This window comes from Pseudophryne corroboree, chromosome 9 (assembly GCF_028390025.1).
Source record: "Pseudophryne corroboree isolate aPseCor3 chromosome 9, aPseCor3.hap2, whole genome shotgun sequence".
NCBI classification, from domain to species: domain Eukaryota; kingdom Metazoa; phylum Chordata; class Amphibia; order Anura; family Myobatrachidae; genus Pseudophryne; species Pseudophryne corroboree.
In genome coordinates, this window is record NC_086452.1 from 254,836,726 (window position 1) to 254,863,640 (window position 26,915).

The 26,915-nt window shown below is 48.2% G+C and overlaps 1 protein-coding gene across 1 annotated transcript in view; it reads right to left on the bottom strand.

Annotated features, from left to right (window-relative positions):
* TPR (translocated promoter region, nuclear basket protein) overlaps window positions 1-26,915 on the bottom strand; it is a 605,901-nt gene that overhangs the window by 194,545 nt on the left and 384,441 nt on the right. Inside the window, exon 33 of the mRNA XM_063940231.1 lies at window positions 5,537-5,735. Within this exon, the coding sequence (XP_063796301.1) occupies window positions 5,537-5,735 (199 nt within the window). The remainder of the gene's footprint in view (window positions 1-5,536; window positions 5,736-26,915) is intronic.

Sequence of the window (26,915 nt, forward strand, 5' to 3'; positions counted from 1 at the left end):
AATAACCTTGTTGGAAAGGCCCTTGTGAGCTAGGATGTTCCGCTCAACCTCCAAGCCGTCAAACGAAGTCGCCGTAAGTCCGGGTAGACGAACAGTCCTTGTTGAAGAAGATCTCTTCTTAGTGGTAGAGGTCAAGGGTCTTCGACGGACATGTACAGAAGATCCGCGTACCACACCCTCCAAGGCCAATCCGGAGCAAATCAAAATTGCCTGGACTCCTTGATTTCTGATTCGCCTGAGCTCCCTTGGGAGCAACTGAATCGGAGGAAACTGGTAGACCATCCGGTAAGGCCAAGGCGACGTCCGTGCAACCACTGCCCTCGCATGAGGGTCCCTGGTTAGGGAGCAATACCAATGAAGCTTCTTGTAGAGTCGAGAAGCCATCATGTCTATTTGTGGGCAGCCCCACCGGTCGATGATCTGCTGAAACACCTGATGGTGGAGCCCCCACTCCCCCGGGTGGAGAACGTGATGACTCAGAAAGTCTGTTGCCCAGAGGAGTATCTGACACCTCTCACATGCAGGCCCTGCTTTTTGTCCCTCCCTGCAGATTGATTTACGCCACTGCTGTGGCGTTGTCCGACTGTATTGGGATCGCGTGATCATTGAGTAGAGGAGAGGAATGAAGCAGAGCATTGTAGATCGCCCAAAATTCCAGAATGTTGATTGGAAGGAGGGCTTCGTGGGCTGACCACCTGCCCTGAAACTGAGCCCCTTGGGTGACAGCTCCCCATCCTCTCAGACTCGCACCTGTCATGAGGAGGATCCAATCCTGAAACCCGAAACTCTGGCCTTCCAGGAGATTGGAAGACTGCAGCCACCACAGGAGTGAAATCCTGGCCTGAGGTGGCAGTCTTATCATCCGGTGCATCTGTAGATGCGATTCGGACCACTTGCTCAGGAGATCCAATTGAAATGTTCTGCCATGTAACCTCCCATACTGGACCGCCTCGTATGAGGCAACGATCTTCCCCAACAATCTTATGCAGGTTGGAGCACCATGCGGACCATTTCCTGAAGTATTCTTGCCTTGTCCTCCGGGAGGAACGCCTTCTGGGCCACAGTATCCAGGAACCGGAGCTGCAGAGTTGGCTTCAGGTCGGACATCTGTAAATTGAGGATCCACCCATGGTGTGACAGAAGTTGGATACTGCGGTCGATATGGAGCAATAAAAGCTACCTGGATCTTGCTTTTATCAGCAGATTGTCCAGGTAAGGGACAACATTGACCCCCTGCACCCAGAGAGGGAACATCTTACCTTTGTGAAACCCCCTCGGAGCTGTGGACAGGCCGAAGGGTAGTGCCTGGAATTGGTAGTGATCGTCCAGCACGGCAAACCTCAGATAAGCCTGATGAGGTGGCCAAATCAGAATATGAAGGTAGGCGTCCTTGATATCCAGGGAAACCATGAATTCCTGTTCTTCCAGGCCCACAATCACTGCTCTTAAGGATTCCATCTTCAACTTGAAAACCTTTAGATAAGGGTTTAAGGAATTTAGATTCAAAATAGGCCATACCGAACCGTCTGGCTGCGGTACCACAAACAGGTTGGAGTAATAACCCTTTCTATGTTGTTGTATTGGTACTGGAACAATGACGTGGGAGTGGACCAACTTTTGGATGGCCTGTTGCAACGTAACTTGCATATCCTCCAAAGCTGGTAAGCTTGATATGAAAAATCGTTGGTGAGGAGCACCATTGAACTCCAGCGTGTAGCCCTGAGAAATAAGGTCCGTGACACAGGCATCCTGGAAGGAACCCTCCCAGACACGGCTGAAGTGACGCAGTCGAGCTCCCACCTCGAGAACCCCTCGGGGTGGGTGGGCACCGTCATGCTGAGGACTTCGTGGAAGCAGGACTGGTGCTCTGTTCTTGAGAACCGGTGTTCGCAGGTCTTGTCTTACCTCTGGTGCCTCTAGCCACATTGGAGGCACCTCTAACCCTAGATCAAAATCTGTTAGACCGAAAGGACTGAACAGACAGGCCCCCCGGGTAGGAACGCCTAGCCGGCAGGGCCCATGAGGGGAGAAACGTAGATTTCTCCGCAGTATCCTTAGAAATCCATGTATCCAACTCAACCCAAGAGCCATTCCCCAGAAAAGGGGAGACATTCCACATTGAGCTTGCACTTTGCATCTGCTATCCATTGACGCAACCACAAAGCCCTGCGCGCCGACACTGCCATGGCAGAGGTCCTAGCATTAATATTGCCCATCTCCTTGAGCGAGTCACACAGGATGCATGCAGTGTCCTGAATGTGCTTCAGGAGAGAGTCACCATAGTGAATGGAGGCCCTCCTGAATTTAAGAAGCCCACGTGTGAATGGCATGGGTCATCGAGCAACCCGCTATGACTGGCCTTTGCAATACACTTGCTGCTGTGTAGATAGACTTTAGTGTAGTCTATTTTTCTGTCCCCAGGGTCCTTTATTGTAAAGGAGCCCGGGACAGGCAGCACCGCCTTTTCAGACAGTCAAGAGACTAATACGTCAAGCCTCGGGGGTTCTTCTCAGAATTTCCTACCTTCAGGAGCAAATGGGAAAATGTGCAAAAATCTTTTTGACACTTGGTATTTTTTGTCTGGATTTTCCAGGCTAACTTAAACAGGTCATCTAACTCTGCAGAATCAGGGAAAGTGACATTAGGCTTGTTCTGTGTAAAGAAACGACTGCTGTGACTGCAGTTTTAGCACGTCCCGTATAGCCAGAATTAGGGGTTCAATACCCTGAGCAGAAGTGGAATCCCCACCAACGGGATCCAAGTCCTCCCCATCCTCCTGTTCATCTGAATCAGAGAGTAGACAAGGTAAACCACGCTTTTGTGGTCCTGAGTTAGAGAGAAGGGGCTGTGTAACATCTGCCCTGGCAGCTAAGTCTGCAACAGCCTGTTGTAGTAGCTGAGTTTTTTTGAGCATTAGCAGTGAGTTGTGATGACATATCAGACATCACATTTTAAGTGCACCTAGCCAGGAAGGCTCTTGGCCCTCTCCCCCAGCCCCCTCACTGAGTTGCGAAGATTGGCTGCATTGTTCACATGATACAGACTCAAATGATAAAGGAGAGAATCTGGTGGGGGCATACACTGCATAGTTTGTGTTTACCCATGTTCACAGTAAAGCACAATCACATACACCAGTGATCTCCAACCCGTAGCTCGCCGTAGTATTTTCAGTAGCTCACAGAGCGCACAGGCTTGGGCAGTAACTGGCACTCCTCCTCCCTTCATTTTTAATATGGTGACGGCAGTCAGCCAATCAGAGCTCGTGCACCGGCAGTGGCGGCACCTGATTGGCTCACTTACCGGCACCATATTTTAAATGCCCGCTGCAGCCGCTCTCTGGACTTCACAGGAGAGGCGCGCTCTGTGCTCTCCTCCCCTTCCGTACGTCATACAGGAGGAGCAGCACCAGCGGCAGTAGAAGCAGCCAGCAAGGGTTAGCTCTCTGTGGGGCACTGTATAGGACACTGCGGGGAAGCATTTTATCTGGCGCTGCGGGGGGAGGGGGGCATTTTATCTGGCGCTGCGGGGGGAGGGGGGCATTTTAAATGGCACTGCGGGGGGAATTATATCTGGAACTGGTGTGGGCATATCTGGCACTGCTGGGGGGCATTATTTGTGTATCTGGCACTGATGGGAGGCATTATTTGAATATCTGGCACTGCTGAGAGGCATTGTGTGTGTATCTGGCACTGCTGGGGGCATTATTTGTGTATCTGGCTTTGCTGGGAGGCATTATTTGAATATCTGGCACTGCTGAGGGGCATTGTGTGTATCTGGCACTGCTGAGGGGCATTATTTGTGTATCTTGAACTACACAGGGGGCATTACTTGTAGTTGTGAGGCCACACCCACTATCACAGGAACGCATGCGCATTGAGGGAGGGGTAGTTCCTTCAGGAGTTTTATTTTCCGAAAGTAGCTCACACCCCAATTAAGGTTGGAGACCACTGACATACACAGACAAATAACTATCAAGCCTGCCCCTTACTGTATGTGAGAGGAAGATAGAGAGAGGGGACCAGCACACCCCAGCCCCAATGAGGTTGTACGCTGTTATATCACAGTGAAACACCTATGATTACTGTCCTTTATAGGACACAGATTGTGTACAATAGCGGCTCTCCCCCTTTGCTATACGCTTTACCAGTTTTCCAGCATTTTCCGAGTGTCAGGAGCAGCTGTGTGTGCCTGCTGCTGCTGTAAGCAGAGGAAGGCGCCAAAAAACCGCTGGTCCCAGTCTGAGATAGCTCTGCCCCCCAATAGCGCCGAAGCGACAGCGTTTTTTTATACTGGCAATGTCTCCCAATTACTGTAGCTTAAAAACATCACTTAAGTACTAATTTAAGCCACCACTAGCCAGTGTACACAGGGGGCTATAGCAGGTTTCCCCCGGGAGGGTCCCGTATGCCTCCCTGCGTGTCAGACGCACTTTGTAATGGGGCCCTCGGTTTGTACTCACCGGTTTGTACTCACCACTGTCGTCACCTTCAGGCTATTGTTAGGGGTGTGCGGCGATTACGATAGCTAAGGCGCAGTGACCCGCTGTACAAAACCTCCTCTCAGGACGGTGGTCCTGAAGCGGGAAAGTGGCTCTGACACCTCACAAGGCAGGTGGCCGTTCCCCCTCCCCCCTAACTCCCACGGTGCAGGTATGCTGTTGCCCAAACAGCATACCGAAAATAAGAAAAGTTTTAAAAAAACTGAAGAAAACTCTCTGGAGCTGCAGAGATGCGCATCCTCTCCTGAGGGCAGTTTTTTCTAAACTGTCTGTGGGAGAGGGGCATAGAGGGGAAAAGCCAGCACACCCAGTGAAGAAATTTAAATTGCACCGGCTCCTTTGGACCCCGTCTATACCCCACCGTACTAAGTCTCCCCAATATCCCTTATGGATGCTAGAGAAACAAAACCAAAAAACTCCCTGAAATTTTTTTTACAAATATAAACAGAAATCTTTTTCCAACCACATAAATCAAATGGGAATCTTCCTGATTGGTTATCAATGTGTATTCAACTAAAATGGAGGATTACAGAGGCGTGGAAAGCTTTAATTAAAATGAACCCTGCCAAGCCTTCAACACTCAACCAATTAAAAGCCATTTTACCGCACTAAGTTGTAATTGGCTAAGTGGCTAATGATTGTATTGGTCAACTCAGTACATTCATTTTATGCCAGTGCTAGATTCTTAATTTGCAAAAAGATTCCCATTGGAATAATTGATGGAAATACATCTTATTGTTAAAGAAGTGTTGTAAGTGTGGTTGTAATATGTAGGTAGCAGTGTTTAATAGAAGATCAGAAAATGTATACTAATATTAAAAGAAAAAATACCCTTGTATTGAGACTATTTATGTAATATTGAAAATTAGTATGCTATAAAAATTTGAGTCGTTTGCAATTAAGTAGTGTGCTCATTTGAGATCACTGCTCAAGTTTTGTGTTCTAAATCAAGTTCTAGTTTATGGACCAGCCATTGTGGTAACATGGCTTACAGAATGCTCAGTCAGTGTTGTACAGACAAAAGGAGTAAGACCTTACCAGTAAGTTGGGCAAGCCTCTGCTTAGCTGCAAACAATGTTTTCTTAGTTTTTTCCTCCTTTTCATTTATTTGCTGACGCATCTGTTCTTCTTGTGCAATCTTGTCCTGAAGGTCTTTCTGAACTTTGGATAACTCTGACTGAATTTGTGAAATTTGTTCCTGCTGAGCTTTAACTTCATTTTCTTTTTCGTCCACAGTCTTAAAATAAATATTTAACAGGTGAACATGTACTTACAGTGCATTATTATACGGATAAATGTTAATCGTGCAGTAATCACAGAAACAGGTTTAGGGGGATATTCAATTCTCCCTGCTAAACTTTCAGGGGGAAAAAAAAAAGAAAAAGAAGGGGTATTATTGCACAATGTTTTGCATTGACCTATTCAATTTTACCTTGTTTTTGCGCAAATTTTCCTGTTTTCCCTCAAAATATAGGATCCAGGAAAAGTTCCCAAACCTGTGTTTTCAAAAGAAACAAAAAAACCCAGGGCTGATAGGGATGGTCATCCCTGATGACTTCCAGCATCGGGGACAATTGAAAATCCCCAAACTTGAGCCAGGCATTTCTGAGATCACCACCACAGCCTGGCAAAATCTTGCTTCAAAAAGAAGCGAGATGGCTCATACACTGCAAACAGTCCTACCTCTAGGACTGAGCAGAACTTTAAAAAAAATAAGATTTTACTCACCGGTAAATCTATTTCTCGTAGTCCGTAGTGGATGCTGCAGGAGACTGGGCACAACTATAAAGAAAGCTTTAGGTCTAACTGGTGTGCACTGGCTCCTCCCACTATGACCCTCCTCCAGACTTCAGTTAGGATACTGTGCCCGGAAGAGCTGACACAATAAGGAAGGATTTTGAATCCCGGGTAAGACTCATACCAGCCACACCAATCACACCGTATAACTCGTGATACAATACCCAGTTAACAGTATGATAACAACTGAGCCTCTCAACAGATGGCTCAACAAAAACCCTTTAGTTAAGCAATAACTATGTACAAGTATTGCAGACAATCCGCACTTGGGACGGGCGCCCAGCATCCACTACGGACTACGAGAAATAGATTTACCGGTGAGTAAAATCTTATTTTCTCTAACGTCCTGAGTGGATGCTGGGACTCCGTAAGGACCATGGGGATTATACCAAAGCTCCCAAACGGGCGGGAGAGTGCGGATGACTCTGCAGCACCGAATGAGCAAACTCTAGGTCCTTCTCAGCCAGGGTACCAAACTTGCAGACTCTTGCAAAAATGTTTGAACCCGACCAAGTAACAGCTCGGCAAAGTTGTAAAGCCGAGACCCCTCGGGCAGCCGCCCAAGATGAGCCCACTTTCCTCGTGGAATGGGCTTTTACAGATTTAGGGTGCGGCAGTCCAGCCGCAGAATGTGCAAGTTGAATCGTGCCACAGATCCAGCGAGCAATAGTCTGCTCAGAAGCAGGAGCACCCAGCTTGTTGGGTGCATACAGGATAAATAGCGAGTCAGTTTTCCTGACTCCAGCCGTCCTGGAAACATATACTTTTCAGGGCCCTGACTACGTCCAGTAACTTGGAATCCTCCAAGTCCCAAGTAGCCGCAGGCACCACAATAGGTTGGTTCCCATGAAAGACTGATACCACCTTTGGAAGGAATTGGGAACGAGTCCTCAATTCCGCCTTATCCATATAATATACAGATAAGGGCTTTTGTATGACAAAGCCGCCAATTCTGCTACACGCCTGGCCGACGCCAAGGTCCCCAGCATGACCACTTTCCACGTGAGGTATTGTAGCTCCACGGATTTAAGTAGCTCAACCCAATGCGACTTCAGGAAATCCAACACCACGTTGAGATCCCACGGTGCCACTTGAGGCACAAACGGGGGCTGACTATGCAGCACTCCCTTAACAAAAGTCTGAACTTCAGGCAGTGAAGCCAGTTCTATTTTGGAAGAAAATCGATAGAGCCGAAATCTGGACCTTAATGGAACCCAATTTTAGGCCCATAGTCACCTCTGACTTAGGAAGTGCAGAAATCGACCTAGCTGAAATTCCTCCTTTGGGGCCTTCCTGGCCTCACAGCACGCAACATATTTTCGCCATATGCGGTGATAATGGTTTGCGTTCACTTCTTTCCTAGCTTTAAACAGCGTAGGGATAACTTCCTCCGGAATGCCCTTTTCAGGATCCGGCGTTCAACCGCCATGCCGTCAAACGCAGCCGCGGTACGTCTTGGAACAGACAGGCCCCCTGCTGCAGCAGGTCCTGTCTGAGCGGCAGAGGACATGGGTCCTCTGAGATCATTTCTTGGAGTTCTGGGTACCAAGCTCTTCTTGGCCAACCCGGAACAATGAGTATAGTTCTTACTCCTCTCCTTCTTATTATTCTCATTACCCTGGGTAAGAGAGGCAGAGAAGGGAACACATACACCGACTGGTACACCCACGGTGTTACCAGAGCGTCCACAGCTATCGCCTGAGGGTCCCTTGACCTGGCGCAATATCTTTGTAGCTTTTTGTTGAGGCGGGACGCCATCATGTCCACCTGTGGCCTTTCCCAACGGTGTACAATCATTTGGAAGACTTCTGGATGAAGTCCCCACTCTCCCGGGTGGAGGTCGTGTCTTCTGAGAAAGTCTGCTTCTCAGTTGTCCACTCCGGGAATGAACACTGCTGACAGTGCTAACACATGATTTTCCGCCCATCGGAGAATCCTTGTGGCTTCTGCCATCGCCATCCTGCTTCTTGTGCCGCCCTGTCGGTTTACATGAGCGTCCGCCGTGATGTTGTCTGACTGGATCAGCACCGGCCGGTGTTGAAGCAGGGGTCTAGCCTGACTTAGGGCATTGTAAATGGCCCTTAGTTCCAGAATATTTATGTGTAGGGAAGTCTCCTGACTTTTCCATAGCCCTGTGTGACTGCCCCCCAGCCTCGAAGGCTGGCATCCGTGGTCACCAGGACCCAGTCCTGTATGCCGAATCTGCGCCCCCCTAGAAGATGAGCACTCTGCAGCCACCACAACAGCGACACCCTGGCCCTTGGAGACAGGGTTATCTGCCGATGCATCTGAGGATGCGACCCGGACCACTTGTCCCACAGATCCCACTGGAAGATCCTTGCATGGGACCTGGCGAATGGAATTTCTTCGTAAGAAGCTACCATCTTTTCCAGGGCTCGCGTGCATTGATGCACCGACACCTGTATTTGTATTAGGAGGTCTCTGTCTAGAGACGACAACTCCTTGGACTTCTCCTCCGGGAGAAACCCTTTTTATCCTGTTCTGTATCCAGAACCATACCCAGGAACAGACGCGTCGTAGGAACCAGCTGCGACTTTGGAATATTCAGAAACCAGCCGTGCTGTTGTAGCACTTCCCGAGATAGTGCTACACCGACGAACAACTGCTCCCTGGACCTCGCCTTTATAAGGAGATCGTCCAAGTACGGGATAATTATTTCGGCCATTACCTTGGTAAATACCTCGGTGCCGGGGACAGACCAACGGCAACGGCTGGAAATGGTAATGACAATCCTGTACCACAATTTTGAGGTACTCCTGGTGAAGAGGGTAAATAGGGACATGCAGGTAAGCATCCTTGATGTCCAGTGATACCATGAAATTCTCCAGGCTTGCAATAATCGCCCTGAGCGATTCCATTTTGAACTTGAATCTTCGTATATAAGTGTTCAAGGATTTCAATTTTAGAATGGGTCTCACCGAACCGTCTGGTTTCGGTACCACAACATTTTGGAATAGTAACCCCAACCTTGTTGAAGGAGGGGTACCTTGATTTCACCTGCTGGAAGTACAGCTTGTGAATTGCCGCCAGTACTACCTCCCTTTCTCCTAGGGCAGCAGGCAAGGCTGATGTGAGGTAACGGCGAGGGGGAGTCGCCTCGAACTCCAGTCTGTATCCCTGTGATACTACTTGCAGAACCTAGGGATCCACCTGTGGGCAAGCCCACTGGTCCCTGAAGTTCCCGAGACGCTCCCCTACCGCACCTGTCTCCACCTGTGGAGCCCCAGCGTCATGCGGTGGACTCAGAGGAAGCGGGGGAAGATTTTTGATCCTGGGAACTGGCTGTCTGGTACAGCTTTTTCCTTCTTCCCTTGCCTCTCTGCAGAAAGGAAGTACCTTTGACCCGCTTGCTTTTCTGAAGCCGAAAGGACTGTACCTGAAAATACGGTGCTTTCTTAGGCTGTGAGGAAACCGGAGGTAAAAAATTTTCTTCCCAGCTGTTGCTGTGGATACGAGGTCCCAGAGACCCTCTCCAAACAATTCCTCACCCTTATAAGGCAGAATCTCCATGTGCCTTTTAAAGGCAGCATCACCTGTCCACTGCCGGGTTTCTAATACCCTCCTGGCAGAATGGACATTGCATTAATTCTGGATGCCAGCCGGCAAATATCCCTCTGTGCATCCTTCATATATAAGACGACGTCTTTAATATGCTCTATGTTAGCAAAATATTATCCCTGTCTAGTATTAATATTATTTGACAGGGTATCAGACCACGCTGCAGCAGCACTATTTATGCGGAGGCAATTGCAGGTCTCGGTATATAACCTGAGTGTGTATATACAGACTTCAGGATAGCCGCCTGCTTTTTATCAGCAGGCTCCTTCAAAGTGGCCGTATCCTAAGACGGCAGTGCCACCTTTTTTGACAAACGTGTAAGCGCCTTATCCACCCTAGGGGATATCTCCCAACGTGACCTATCCTCTGGCGGGAAAGGGTACGCCATCAGTAACTTTTAAGAAATTACCAGTTTCTTATCGGGGGAACCCACGCTCTTTACACAATTCATTCATTCATCTGATGGGGGAACAAAACACTGGCTGCTTTTTCTCCCCAAAAATAAAACCCCTTTTATGTGGTACTTGGGTTCATGTCAGAAATGTGTAACACATTTTTCATAGCCGAGATCATGTAACGGATGTTCCTAGTGGATTGTGTATATATATCTCAACCTCGTCGACACTGGAGTCAGACTCCGTGTCGACATCTGTGTCTGCCATCTGAGGTAACGGGCGTTTTTTGAGCCCCTGATGGCCTTTGAGACGCCTGGGCAGGCGCGGGCTGAGAAGCCGGCTGTCCCACAGCTGTTATGTCATCCAGCCTTTTATGTAAGGAGTTGACATTGTCGGTTAATACCTTCCACCTATCCATCCACTCTGGTGTCGGCCCCACAGGGGGCGACATCCCATTTATCGGCCTCTGCTCCGCCTCCACGTAACCTTCCTCATCCAACATGTCGACACAGCCGTACCGACACACCGCACACACACAGGGAATGCTCTGACTGAGGACAGGACCCCACAAAGTCCTTTGGGGAGACAGAGAGAGAGTATGCCAGCACACACCAGAGCGCTATATAATGCAGGGATTAACACTATAACTGAGTGATTTTCCCCCCAATAGCCGCTTGTATACATATATTGCGCCTAAATTTAGTGCCCCCCCTCTCTTTTTAACCCTTTGAGCCTGAAAACTACAGGGGAGAGCCTGGGGAGCTGTCTTCCAGCTGCACTGTGAAGAGAAAATGGCGCCAGTGTGCTGAGGGAGATGGCCCCGCCCTTTTTCAAGCGGACTTCTCCCGCTTTTTCTGGAATACTGGCAGGGGTATTTTTACATCTATATAGCCTCTAGGACTATATATGATGTAGATTTGCCAGCCAAGGTGTCATATATTGCCCTCAGGGCGCCCCCCCCCCCCAGCGCCCTGCACCCATCAGTGACCGGAGTGTGAGGTGTACATGAGGAGCAATGGCGCACAGCTGCAGTGCTGTGCGCTACCTTGGTGAAGACCGAAGTCTTCTGCCGCCGATTTTCCGGACCTCTTCTTGCTTCTGGCTCTGTAAGGGGGACGGCAGCGCGGCTCCGGGAACGAACACCAAGGTCGGGTCCTGCGGTCGATCCCTCTGGAGCTAATGGTGTCCAGTAGCCTAAGAAGCCCAAACTACCACCTGTTAGGTAGGTTCGCTTCTTCTCCCCTTAGTCCTTCGCTGCAGTGAGTCTGTTGCCAGCAGATCTCACTGTAAAATAAAAAACCTAAATATACTTTCTTTCTAGGAGCTCAGGAGAGCCCCTAGTGTGCATCCAGCTCAGCCGGGCACAAGATTCTAACTGAAGTCTGGAGGAGGGTCATAGTGGGAGGAGCCAGTGCACACCAGTTAGACCTAAAGCTTTCTTTATAGTTGTGCCCAGTCTCCTGCGGAGCCGCTATTCCCCATGGTCCTTACAGAGTCCCAGCATCCACAGGACGTCAGAGAAAAAGTTTTAAATGTTTCCTCTGATGATTATGCCCCCAATAACTTCTTATGCAGTATCATTTTATCTCACTTTATCTGTTGATAAACCTCCTTTATCTAGGTAGGAGGCCCCAGGACTAAAATTGACTTGTGTTTGCGCGGGTTATGCGTTGACACTGCTAGAATATTTAATTGATGCCACCTAGATAGACCTGATATGATGTTGATTTACATATGAAGTTATAGAATGCTAGGTCCGCTGAATACAGAATAATACTATGTCATCTTTTCTATAAAAAAATTGAGAGATGTAGTGTGTATTGTTGCTAGGTAACGGTGAGGTGTTACAGCCGGCCACGCCTACCCGGATATCCGATGCAGTGTTTCACGACTTAACTGAAAACCCACAGGTCAGCGTGGCGGCTTCCTGCACGATGTGGGGTGAGTCTATTTAATGTCTGTTTGTTTTCATTATGCTGCATGTCTTGATAAAAGGGAGAACAATCCCTGAAACGTCGACCTCACCTGCTACTCTGTGTGGCTGTGGCTTCATTATACCCGTGGAGTGACAACTATCTGCATTACACATACAATAAATACACACACACATACAGTGCATCTGGAAAGTATTCACAGTGCTTCACTTTTTCCACATATTGTTATGTTACAGCCTTATTCCGAAACTGAATAAATTATTTGGAGTCCACCTGCGGTAAATTCAGTTGATTGGACATGAATTGGAAAGGCACACACCTGTCTATATATAAGTTCCCACACTTGACAGTGCATTCTGAGCACAAACCAAACATGAAGTCAAAGGAATTGTCTGTAGACCTTAGAGACAGGATTGCCTCGAGGCCCAAATCTGGGGAATGGTACAGAAAAATATCTAGAACAAATACCAAGTTGCGCTTACAGAAAAATATCTGCTGCTTTGAAGAGCACAGTGGCCTCCATCATCCGTATATGGAAGAAGTTCGGAACCACCAGGACTCTTCCTAGAGCTGGTTGGCCATCTAAACTGAGCGATTGGGGGAAAAGGGCACTAGTCAGGGAGGTGACCAAGAACAAGATGTTCACTCTGTCAGAGCATCAGCATTCCTCTGTGGAGAGAAAACCTTCCAGAAGGTCTGCAGCAATCCATTAATCAGGCCTGTATGGTAGAGTGGCCAGACAGAAGCCACTCCTTCGTAAAAAGCACATGGTAGTCCACCTGGAGTTTGTCAAAATGCACCTGAAGCATTCAGACCATGAGAAACAAAATTCTCTGGTCTGATGAGAAAAAAATTGAACTCTTTGGCGTGAATGCCAGGCGTCACGTTTGGAGGAAACCAGGCACCGCTCATCACCAGGCCAATACCATCCCTACAGTGAAGCATGGTGGTGGCAGCATCATGCTGTGGGGATGTTTTTCATCCCCCCATGCTGTGGCGATGTTCGTCAGGATAGAGGGAAAGATGAATGCAGCAATGTACAGAGACATCAATGAAAGAAAACCTGCTATAGAGTGCTCTTGACCTCTGGGGCGACGGTTCAACTTTCAGCAGGACAACTACCCTAAGAACACAGCCAAGATATGAAAGGAGTGGCTTCAGGACAACTCTGTGAATGTCCTTGAGTGGCCCAGCCAGAGCCCAGACTTGAATCTGATTGAACATCTCTGGAGAGATCTGAAAATGGCTGTGCACAGACGCTTCCCATTCAACCTGATAGAGCTTGAGAGGTGCAAAAGAGGAATGGGCAAGAGAGGTCCAAAGAGGAATGGGCAAGAGTGAGGTCCAAGGAGGAATGGGCAATACTGCCTAAAGATAGGTGTGCCAAGCTTGTAGCATCATATTCAAAAAAACTTAAGGCTGTAATTGCTGCCAAAGGTGCATCAACAAAGTACTGAGCAAAGGCTGTGGATGCTTATGTACGTGTGATTTCTACGTTTTTTTTTTTTTTAACAAATTATCAAAAATCTCAAAAACAGGATTTTAATTACCTACCAGTAAATCCTTTGCTCGTGGCCCATAAGGGATACTGGGGTCACTTAGTACAATGGGCTAAAGATGGGGTCCAAAGGAGCCGATACACTTTACATTTCTTCAACTGGGTGTGCTGGCTCCTCCCCTCTATGCACTACCCCCCCTCCCCTTCCCCAAGCCAGTCTAGGTAAAACTGTGCCCAAAGAAGAATGAACATACTTGAGAGAAGGAACAAACGAGTGGCGAGATTAACTCACCAGCACACCACAACATAAACCGGCCAGCAACGGGCTGGTAACAAAAACAGTAACAGCAACAGCTGAACAGGTAAACTTTTATATGAGAAAAACCTGCAGAAAAGTCAACGCACTGAGGCGGGTACCCAGTATCCCTTGTGGACTACAAGAAAAGGATTTACTGGTAGGTAATAAAAATCCTATTTTCTCTAACATCCATAAGGAATACTGGGGTCACTTAGTACGATGGGAACGTCCCAAAGCTTCCAGAAAGAGTGGGAACGTGCAGAGACGTCTGCAGCACCGCCTGCCCAAACTGGGTATCATCTTTGGCCAGGATATCAAACTTGTAGAACTTTACTTAGGCGTTCTTTCCCGACCAGGTAGCAGCTCGGCATAGTTGCAAGGCCGAGATTGCACGGGCAGCCACCCAGGAAGACCCCACCGATCTTGTGGAGTGGGCCTTCAGAGACTGTGGAGTAGGTAAGGCTGCCGACACACAGGCCTGTTGGATAGTCAGCCTAAGCCAATGAGCAATGGACTGCTTTGAAGCAAGGTAACTATTTCTGTGCACCATACAGCACAAACGGAATCTGTCTTTCTGATCCGAGCAATCCTCTTGATATAGATCTTCAAGGCTCGAACAGAATCCAATGCCTCCGGAGGAGCAGAAGTGCCAGAACCACAACAGGTTGATTCAAGTGGAATGCAGAGACAACCTTCAACAGGAACTGCTGTCTAGTCCTGAGCTCTGCTCTGTCTTCGTAAAAGACCAAGTATGGACTTTTACACGATTAGGCCCCCAATTCTGAGACATGCCTTGCAGAAGCCAGGGCCAGTAACCTTAACGTCTTCCACATAAGGAACTTGTCTTCTACAGTCATCAATGGTTCAAACCAGGAGGACTGTAGAAATTCCAATAACACACACAAATCCCAGGGTGCCGTTGGTGGCACAAAGGGAGGCTGTATGTGAAGTACCCCTTGCAAGAAGGTCTGTACTTCTGGCAACACTGGTAACTTCTCCTGGAAGAATAGAGAGGGCTGAAATCTAGACATTAAGGGAGCTCAGCCTTAAGCCCATATCCAATCCAGCCTGCAGGAAATGCAAGAAAGGTCCAAGGTGAAAATCCGCAGGAGGATATTTGCGCTCCTCGCACCAAGAGACATATCTCCTCCAGATATGATAGTAGTGCTTTGACGTCACAGGCTTCCTGTCCTGAACCTTTTTGGAAAAGCAATAACCTTTCAATAGCCTTTTTGGAAAGGCATTTGCGAGCTAGGATGCTCCGCTCAACCGTCATGCTGTCAAATGAAGCCGCCGACAAATGGGCCCTGTTGAAGTTCTCTTCTCATTGGTAGAGGCCAAGGGTCTTCAAAAGAAATGTCCTGAAGACCTGCTTACCATGCCCTCCGAGGCCAGTCTGGGGCAATCAGAATTGCCTGGACTCTTTGATGCCCGATTCTCTTTAGCACACTCGGGAGCAACGGAATCGTCTAAGTAAGGGACGATATTGACCGCCTGGACTCGGAGCTGAAACATCATTTCCGCCATCACCTTCGTGAAGAACCTCGGAGCTGTGGACAGGCCGAAGGACAGAGCCTGGAACTGGTAGTGGTCGTTCAACAGGGCAAACCGCAGGTAAGCCTGGTGAGGTGGCCAAATCGAGATATGGAGATAAGCATCCTTTATATTAAGCAAAACCATGTCCTGTTTTTCCAGACCCAAAATCACTGCTTGCAAGGATTCCATCTTGAACTTGAAGACCTTTAGGTAAGGGTTCAAGGATTTTAGGTTCAAAATGGGTCTTACCGAACTGTCCGGCTTTAGTACCACAAACAAGTTGGAGTAATAGCCCTCTCCCTGTTGTTTCAGTGGCACTGGAACAATGACTTGGGACTGGACCAACTTCAGGATGGCCTGTTTCAGTGTAACTCGCGTATCCTCCAAAACAGGTGGGGAGGAGCACTGTCGAACTCTAGCTTGTAGTCCTGAGAAATTAGCTCCTTTACCCAGGCACCCTGGCAGGAGCTATCCCAGAAGCGGCTGAAGTGATGCAACCGAGCTCGTACCAAGATATTCCCTCGGGGTGGGAAACTGTCATGCCGAGGCCTTGGTGGAAGCAGAGCTGGTGCTTTGTTCTTGAGAACCTGGTTTTCTTGTCTTGCATCACTTGAGGCGCCTCTGGTTCATGACCGAAACCTAGTGGTCCGAAACGACTGCAAAGACGGCCCTGGGCAGCAGCGCCTGCCCGGTGGGGCCCCAGAGGGGAGAAACGTGGATTTCACTGCAGTAGCTTTCGAAATTTACATATCCAACTCACTAGTTTTTTTTAAACATTAACCCAAATTTGGTGAAATTCGCTCTGCTCACCATGCTTCGTGCTCGGTGTCTCGCTCTGCTTGCCACAACTTTACTAAAAGGTAATAGTTTGTGACATGGATAGTAAATGAGGCATAAGTTGTAGAAAACACAGAGGAAAAAATTTTTTTTTTGTGTGTCTGACTTTTGACCCTGTCTGGCTTGACTGTTGACCATATGGTTTATCTATAGACTGGAACCCCTTGTTTCTTGTTCAGAAGCCGAACGGTTCATTCCGGACAACGCTTTCTCCACAAAATCCTAGCACCTGATGCAATTCTTGCATTCCATGAGGAGAGAGTGCTTCTTTGTACGGTTCCTACATTTCAGCTTTCCACTTAAAGAAAAATAAGATTTTAAACCTACCGGTAAATCTTTTTCTTGTAGTCCGTAAAGGATGCTGGGACTCCGTAAGGACCATGGGGATAGACGGGCTCCGCAGGAGACATGGGCACTTTAAGAAAGACTTTGGATCTGGGTGTGCACTGGCTCCTCCCTCTATGCCCCTCTTCCAGACCTCAGTTAGAGAAACTGTGCCCAGAGGAGACGGACAGTACGAGGAAAGGATTTTAGTTAATCCAAGGGCAAGATTCATACCAGCCACACCAATCACACCGTATAACTTGTGATATATTATCTAGTTAACAGCATGAAAAAACAACATAGCATCGGTCAAAAACCGATGAAACTATAACATAACCCTTATGTAAGCAATAACTATATACAAGTCTTGCAGAAGTAGTCCGCACTTGGGACGGGCGCCCAGTATCCTCTACGGACTACGAGAAAAAGATTTACCGGTAGGTTTAAAATCTTGTTTTCTCTAACGTCCTAGAGGATGCAGGGACTCCGTAAGGACCATGGGGATTATACCAAAGCTAACAAACGGGCGGGAGAGTGCGGATGACTCTGCAGCACCGATTGAGCAAACAGGAGGTCCTCCTCAGCCAGGGTATCAAACGTATAGAACCTTGCAAAGGTGTTTGACCCCGACCAAGTAGCAACTCGGCACAGCTGTAGTGCCGAGACCACTCGGGCAGCCGCCCAAGACGAGCCCACCTTCCTAGTGGAATGGGCCTTAACCGATTTTGGTAACAACAATACTGCCGTAGAATGCGCCTGCTGAATCGTGTTACAGATCCAGCGAACAATAGTCTGCTTTGAAGCAGGGCCGCCAACCTTGTTGGCTGCATATAGGACAAACAGTGCTTCTGTTTTTCTGATCCTAGCCGTTATGGCCACGTAAAACTTTAAAGCCCTGACCACATCAAGGGACTCTGAATCCTCCAAGTCCCGTGTAGCCACAGGCACTACAATAGGCTGGTTCATATGAAAGGATGAGACCACCTTAGGTAGGAATTGAGGACGGGTCCGCAATTCCGCTCTATGCATATGGAAAACCAGACAGACAGGGGCTTTTATGTGATAAAGCCACCAATTCCGAAACTCGCCTAGCCGAAGCCAAGGCTAACATGACCACCTTCCAAGTGAGATATTTCAACTCCACTGTTTGAAGTGGTTCAAACCAATGTGACTTAAGAAAACTTAACACCACATTAAGGTCCCAAGGCGCCACTGGAGGCACAAAAGGAGGCTGAATATGCAGTACTCCATTCACAAAAGTCTGTACTTCAGGCAGAGAGGCCAATTCTTTTTGAAAGAAAATGGATAATGCCGAAATCTGAACTTTAATGGAGCCTAACTTTAGGCCCAAATTCACTCCAGTCTGTAGGAAGTGAAGAAAACGGCCTAGATGGAATTCTTCCAAGGAGCATTCCTAGCCTCGCACCAAGAAACATATTTTTGCCATATCCGGTGATAATGTTTAGAGGTCACTCCCTTCCTAGCCTGTATTAGCGTAGGAATGACCTCATCCGGAATACCTTTTTCCGCTAGGATCCGGCGTTCAACCGCCATGCCGTCAAATGCAGCCGCGGTAAGTCCTGGAACAGACAGGGACCCTGTTGCAACAGGTCCTGTCTTAGAGGAAGAGGCCACGGATCTTCTGTGAGCATTTCCTTCAGATCCGGATACCAGGTCCTTCGTGGCCAATCCGGAACAATGAGTATTGTTCTCACTCCTCTTTTTCTTATTCATTTCAACACCTTGGGTATGAGAGGAAGAGGAGGAAATACATAGACCGACTGGAACACCCACGGTGTCAATAGGGTGTCCACAGCAACCGCCTGAGGATCTCTTGACCTGGCGCAATACCTATGTAGCTTTTTGTTGAGACGGGACGCCATCATGTCTATTTGGGGCAATCCCCACCGACTTGCAATCTGTGCGAAGATCCTGATGAAGTCCCCACTCTCCTGGATGCAGGTCGTGTCGGCTGAGGAAGTCTGCTTCCCAGTTGTCCGGAATGAACACTGCTGACAGTGCACTTACATGATTCTCCGCCCAGCGAAGAATTCTGGTGGCTTCCGCCATCGCCACTCTGCTCTTTGTGCCGCCTTGGCGGTTTACATGAGCTACTGCGGTGATGTTGTCCGACTGAATCAGCACCGGTAGGTCGCGAAGTAAGGTTTCCGCTTGACGTAGGGCGCTGAATATGGCCCTCAGTTCCAGGATGTTGATGTGAAGACAAGTCTCTTGACTTGACCAAAGGCCTTGGAAATTTCTTCCCTGTGTGACTGCTCCCCAACCGCGGAGGCTCGCGTCCGTGGTCACCAGGATCCAATCCTGAATGCTGAACCTGCGGCCCTCTAGAAGGTGAGCACTCTGCAGCCACCACAGGAGAGAAACCCCGGCCCTGGGGGACAGGGTGATCAGCTGATGCATTTGCAGATGTGACCCGGACCATTTGTCCAATAGGTCCCACTGGAAAGTCCTTGCATGGAACCTGCCGAAGGGAATGGCTTCGTATGTCGCCACCATTTTTCCCAGGACTTGAGTGCAATGATGCACTGACACTTGTTTCGGCTTCAACAGGTTCTTGACTAGAGTCATAAGTTCCTGCGCTTTTTCTTCCGGAAGAAAAACCCTTTTCTGGACTGTGTCCAGAATCATGCCCAAGAAGGACAAGCGAGTCGTAGGATCCAGCTTCAACTTTGGAATATTGAGAATCCAGCCGTGTCGCTGTAACACCTTCAGTGAAAGGGATACGCTTTTCTGCAACTTCTCCCGTGATCTCGCTTTTATGAGGAGATCGTCCAAGTACGGGATAATTGTGACACCCTGCTTTCGCAGGAGCACCATCATTTCCGCGATTAACTTGGTGAAAATTCTCGGGGCCGTGGAAAGCCCAAACGGCAACGTCTGAAATTGGTAATGACAATCCTGTATCGCAAATCTCAGGTACGCCTGATGAGGATATATGGGAACATGCAGGTATGCATCCTTTATGTCCAGCGATACCATAAAATCCCCCCCTTCCAGGCTGGCGATGACCGCTCTGAGCGATTCCATCTTGAACTTGAACCGTTTTAAGTAAAGGTTCAGGGATGTTAAATTCAAAATGGGTCTGACCGAACCGTCTGGTTTCGGGACCACAAACAGGGTTGAGTAGTACCCCTTCCCTCTCTGAAGCAGGGGTACCTCGGTCACCACTTCTTGAAGACACAATTTTTGAATTGCCTGTAACACTATCTCCCTTTTCAGGGGAGAAGTTGGTAGCGCCGATTTGAAAAACCGGCGAGGAGGCACCTCTTCATATTGCATCCCTGGGAAACAAATTTCCATTGCCCAGGGATCCACCTGTGATTGAACCCAGATGTGGCTGAAAAGTCGAAAACGTGCCCCCACTGGAGCGGACTCCCTCAGGGGAGCCCCAGCGTCATGTAGTGGATTTTGCAGAGGCCGGCGAGGACTTCTGTTCCTGGGAACTAGCTGTGTTGTGCAGCTTTTTTCCTCTGCCCTTACCCCTGGCAAGAAAGGACGATCCACGTTCTCTTTTGCTTTTGTTTGACCGAAAAGGACTGCATTTGATAATGAGGTGCTTTCTTAGATTGTGAGGGAACATAAGGCAAAAAATTCGATTTACCTGCCGTAGCTGTGGAGACGAGGTCCGAGAGGCCCTCTCCAAACAATTCCTCACCCTTGTACGGCAAAATCTCCATATGCATCTTTGAGTCAGCATACCCCGTCCACTGTCGGGTCCATAAGACTCGCCTAGCAGAAATGGACATAGCGTTTATTCTGGAACCTAGTAAACTAATGTCTCTTTGAGCATCCTTCATATATAAGACAGCATCTTTTATATGCCCTAGGGTCATTAAAATGGTATCCTTATCAAGGGTCTCAATATCCGCTGATACAGAATCTGTCCATGCTGCTACAGCACTACAAACCCAGGCCGACGCAATTGCCGGCCTGAGCAACGTACCAGAATGAGTGTAAATGGACTTCAAGGTAACCTCCTGCTTGCGGTCAGCAGGATCCTTGAGGGTAGCCGTATCTTGGTACGGGAGCGCTATCTTTTTTGATAAGCGTGTCAAAGCTTTGTCTACCCTAGGGGAGGATTCCCACCGTATTCTGTCCTGTGACGGGAAAGGATACGCTGTTAGAATCCTTTTTGGGAATCTGCAGTTTTTTGTCTGGAATTTCCCACGCTTTTTCGCATAATTCGTTCTGCTCATGTGAGGATGGAATGGTGACCTCAGGTTTCTTTCCCTTATACATGTGTACCCTCGTGTCAGGGACAGGGGGTTCCTCAGCAATATGCAAAACATCTTTAATTGCGATAATCATATCGAATACTTTTAGCCACCCTTGGCTGCAATTTTGCATCATCGTAGTCGACACTGGAGTCTGAATCCGTATCGGTATCTGTGTCAACTATTTGGGATAGTGGGCGCTTCTGAGACCCCGAAGGTCTCGGCGACATAGGGACAGACATGGGTTGACTCCCTGACTGTACCCTAGCTTCAGCTTTGTTTAATCTTTTGTGCAATAAATTAACATTAGCACTTAAAACATTCCACGTATCCATCCAGTCAGGTGTCGGCGCTGCCGACGGAGACCCAATATTCATACACTCCTCCTCCTCCTTAGGTGAGCCTTCAACCTCAGACATGTCGACACACGCGTACCGGCACACCACACACACACACACACACACGGAAGCTCTTTTTTGAAGACAGGTTCCCAACCAGGCCCTTTGGAGAGACAGAGAGTATCCCAGCGCTATATGACCCAGGAAAAAAAACAACACAGAATGTTTACCCAGTAGCGCTTACGTATAATGTATATGCGCCAATTATGTGCCCCCCCCCCCCCTCTACTTTAAAACCCTCTTTCACCGTGTGTCAAGCAGGGGAGAGTCCGGGGAGCTTCCTCTCAGCGGTGCTGTGGAGAAAAAATGGCGCTGGTGAGTGCTGAGGGAGAAGCCCCGCCCCCTCGATGGCGAGCTTCTGTCCCGCTCAAATTTACTAATAACATGGCGGGGGCTCTTTTTATACATGTACAGTGCCCAGCTGTACATGTATATATGTGTATTTACCACCTGAGGTGTTTATTGCTGCCCAGGGCGCCCCCCCCTGCGCCCAGCACCCGTACAGTGACCGAAGTGTGTGTGAGGTGAATGGGAGCAATTGCGCACCGCTTCACTGCTGTGCATTACCTCTTATGAAGATCATGTCTTCTGCCGCCTCTGAAGTCTTTTCCTCACATACTCACCCGGCTTCTTTCTTCCGGCTCTGCGAGGAGGACGGCGGCGCGGCTCTGGGATGGACGGCGAGGGTGAGACCTGCGTACCAATCCCTCTGGAGCTAATGGTGTCCAGTAGCCTAAGAAACAGAGCCCTGAAACTCAGAGAAGTGGGTCTGTTTCTCTCTCCTCAGTCCCTCGATGCAGGGAGTCTGTTGCCAGCAGGCTCCCTGAAAATAAAAAACCTAACTAAAATACTTTCTTTTACAGGAAACTCAGGAGAGCTCCCTGAAATCACACAGTCTCCACTGGGCACAGTATCAAACTGAGGTCTGGAGGAGGGGCATAGAGGGAGGAGCCAGTGCACACCCAGATCCAAAGTCTTTCTTAAAGTGCCCATGTCTCCTGCGGAGCCCGTCTATCCCCATGGTCCTTACGGAGTCCCAGCATCCTCTAGGACGTTAGAGAAATGATCTTTCTAATTTTTCCAACTTTAACGATTTCATAGGACTGGGATGATCTAGCTCTGCTAGACATAGTCCAATCTCCGTGGATTTAATTGGACAAGACTTCTGTTTGCTGCACAGATTCTCTTTGCTCTTTACAATGCAGCCTATGCTATGTAATGTGGGGGGACCTGCGATGCACTTGCGGTGGCAATCTCATGGGCAACGCAACATGGGGCTTAGGCGGAACAGGTCTGTCCTGCAGTTACTTGGTCCTCTTTCCACACATTTACTCTTTAATTTTTTTTGCCTCCAGTGATGTTAACTTTGGGCATACAGTTTGCAGGTGAGCCAGAGCACTTCCACCCCTGGGGGTGGCTATTGAATGTCACATGGTCCAGTGTCCCCCAGCCTTGCTGCCAAGAAGAGAGGCTTTTTGGTCACTTAAAGTCGAACCCTTTTCTCTTAAGCAAGCTAGGGGTCACTCTGTTCCCTCCTTCACACTTAGTTTAGGATTTTCATTCTTGACCCTAGTATATTAATTTTTGTATATAGATTTTGCTTTCTTTTTAGTAACACATTATTGAATACATAGTTCTTTTTAGTAACACATACGATGCATTAATACATACATACTGAAACACAATACTTAACCTTATAGTGGGGTTCAGCACCCCAGGCCTAGAGAGTTAAGGACCACCAGTATCAGAGTAGCCGTGGCGGACCTGGTAGCTTATCACATATTAAATGCATGTAACTAAGACCTCTGGATGGAGATCACACACTAAAATATTAGATAGATAGATAGATAGATAGATATATATATATATATATATATATATATATATATCTATCAGTGTTCGCAAATACGCGCTATAGCGCGTATTTTACCCTGATCTGTGGTCAGGGGACTCACTTTTCTAAACTGTGTGGGTCCCCGGGGACGCGCTCCGCTGAAGCTGGTCATCTTGTTTAAGTCCTCTTGTGGCGGCGCGGGCCGCCCCCCCCCCCCCTTCCCCTCGGACAGAGAGTGAGGACGGCTTCTCTCCTCTCCCTCCCCCCCCCCCCGATCACCTGCTGCAGCTTGAAGGGAGCCGGAAAGAGAATGAGGTCGCCCCCCCCCTTCCCGCCGATCACCTGCTGGAGCTTCAAGGGAGCCGGACAGACAGTGAGGACGCCCCCCCCCCCCCTTCCTGCTGATCACCCGCTGCAGCTTCACGGGAGCCGGACAGAGCAAGGACGGCTCTGCGGCGCACTACACACTGTGCTGCGGGGAAGTTGAACGCCGGTGACCGCGGACTGTGCTTGCGGTGCGGAAGGGTGAGCTGGACTTGCGGTGGCGGCTGGGGGGCTGTTCATATCGGTGGGATGGCGGAGATGGGGGCTGCAGGTGTTAAAGGCAACATTTTTGTGGTATGGAGTGGGGGTGAGGCGAGAGGGTGACAGTGCTGCTGGTCTCTGCAGCATACAGGACCCTTGATACAACCACTGGATTCGAGTCATGCTGCCTGTAATTTATGTGCTGACTGATCAACTTCAGTGACACTCACTGTTCTGGCTGCCTTTCTTGGTTACTGCTGGTTGCCGTTGGTTACTGCTGGTTGCCGCTGGTTACTGTAAAGGCAGCCAGCACAGTGAGTGTCACTGAAGTTGATCAGTCAGCACATAAATTACAGGCAGCATGACTCAAATCCATTGGTTGTACCAAGTATCCGAAGTAGTCGGTCAGGATGTTGGCATTTAGTATACCGACACCAGCATCCCGATCGCAGCAAAGCCGACAAGAGTGACGAGTGCAGAGGGTACCCTAACCTCCAACCCCTAACCCTCCGTTTCCCGCAGCCTAAACCTAACCCACCCCCTTAGTGCCTAACACTTATACCCCCTCTCTGCAGCCTAACCCTAACCCTCCCCAAGCACCATATCCTAACCCCCCCCTTCCCACCCGCACGCTAAACCAGTGGCGGCAGTGCATACTTCCCTTCAGGATCCTGACTGTCAGGATATCGTTGCCGGGATCCTGATCTCCTCGGGATGCCAGCGTTGGTATTGTGTCGGCTGTCAGGATTCCGGCATCGGTATTACGCTGCTGGGATCCCGACAGCCAGGATCCTGAATGCATACTTCCGATATGATAACAGCCCAGCAGCATTGTCACCCTCCCTCCCCCACAACACTTTTGTAGTGTCTAAATCCAGTCTGGGGCTCTATTATAGCGGCACCATAAACCCATTACATATAGAAAATGTATTTAATAATGTTGTCCTGTTTTTTAATCATATAATTGTTAAGTGCTCTGCCTGGCGCAATGTGCATAACGTGCTCTACCTGGCGCAATGTGCATAACGTGCTCTGCCTGGCGCAATGTGCATAACGTGCTCTGCCTGGTGCAATGTGTGGCGCAATGTGTATAACGTGCTCTACCTGGTGCAATTTGCATAACGTGCTCTGCCTGGCGCATTGTGTATAACGTGCTCTACCTGGCGCAATGTGCATAACGTGCTCTGCCTGGCGCAATGTGTATAACGTGCTCTACCTGGTGCAATGTGTGGCGCAATGTGTATAACGTGCTCTACCTGGCGCAATGTGCATAACGTGCTCTGCCTGGCGCAATGTGCATAACGTGCTCTACCTGGCGCAATATGTATAACGTGCTCTACCTGGTGCAATGTGTGGCGCAATGTGTATAACGTGCTCTACCTGGTGCAATGTGTATAACGTGCTCTACCTGGTGCAACGTGTGGCGCAATGTGTATAACGTGCTCTGCCTGGCGCAATGTGTATAACATGCTCTCCTTGGCTCAGTGTGTATAGGAGGTTCTACCTGGTGCAATGTGTATAAGCGGCACTACTGTGTGGAATAATGTGAATTGGTACTATTATGTGACCACGCCCCTTCCCCACGAAGCTACGCCCCTAAAAAATTCCAGCGCGCCTTCGGCGCGCTCTCACGCAGCTATGTCGGTACGGGAGAACCAATTCTCTTTCTGCCACAAGGTCACCAAAATGTCTAATTACATCTAAAGTGCGGGGTGTCCTGTATGCTACACAGCCCAGCAGCATCGTCACCCCATCCTTCCGCTTGCACCCTTTTTGTAGTGTCCAAATCAAGTTTGTGTTTTTATATTTGAATCATTAATAAGACTAATTAAAACCTTCATTCCGATGGGACCCAGAAAAGGACAGGTAGGACCCCAATTTTTAAAAGTGAGGGGTCCCTGGGACCCACTTTTTTTTTGGTCTCAGCGCGATCACTGTGTATATATATATATATATATATATATATATATATATATAATTTCCAAACAGTCCACACTCTGGCCTTTTAAGTATATGCTGGGGTGACTTCCATTATAATGATAGATGATGACCCATCACTTTCCAATGTAAATTCACAACGGAGGAGCACTCACCAGTGCTCCTCTGTTGTGGATTTATATATATATATATATATATATATATATATATATATATATATATATATATATATATAAAAATAAATATATATATATAAATATATATATATATATAAATATATATATATATATATAAATATATAAATATATATATAAATATATAAATATATATATAAATATATATATATATATATATATATATATATATATATATATATATATATATATATATATATATATATATATATATATATATATATATATATATAAAATAAGATTTTACTTACCGGTAAATCTATTTCTCGTAGTCCGTAGTGGATGCTGGGGACTCCGTAAGCACCATGGGGAATAGACGGGCTCCGCAGGAGACAGGGCACTCTAAGAAAGAATTAGGACTACTGGTGTGCACTGGCTCCTCCCTCTATGTCCCTCCTCCAGACCCCATTTAAGGAAACTGTGCCCGGAAGAGCTGACAGTACAAGGAAAGGATTTTGGAATCCAAGGTAAGACTCATACCAGCCACACTGTATAACTCGTGATAAACTTACCCAGTTAACAGTATGAACAACAACAGAGCATCAGACCAACCTGATGCAACCATAACATAACCCTTATGTAAGCAATAACTATATACAAGCATTGCAGAAGAAGTCCGCACTTGGGACGGGCGCCCAGCATCCACTACGGACTACGAGAAATAGATTTACCGGTGAGTAAATTCTTATTTTCTCTAACGTCCTAGTGGATGCTGGGGACTCCGTAAGGACCATGGGGATTATACCAAAGCTCCCAAACGGGCGGGAGAGTGCGGATGACTCTGCAGCACCGCATGAGCAAACACAAGGTCCTCCTCAGCCAGGGTATCAAACTTGTAGAATTTTGAAAAAGTGTTTGAACCCGACCAAGTAGCTGCTCGGCAAAGCTGTAATGCCGAGACCCCTCGGGCAGCCGCCCAAGAAGAGCCCACCTTCCTTGTGGAATGGGCTTTTACTGATTTTGGAGGCGGCAATCCAGCCGCAAAATGAGCCTGCTGAATCGTGTTACAGATCCAGCGAGCAATAGTTCGCTTTGAAGCAGGAGCACCCAGCTTGTTGGATGCATATAGGATAAACAACGACTCAGTTTTCCTGA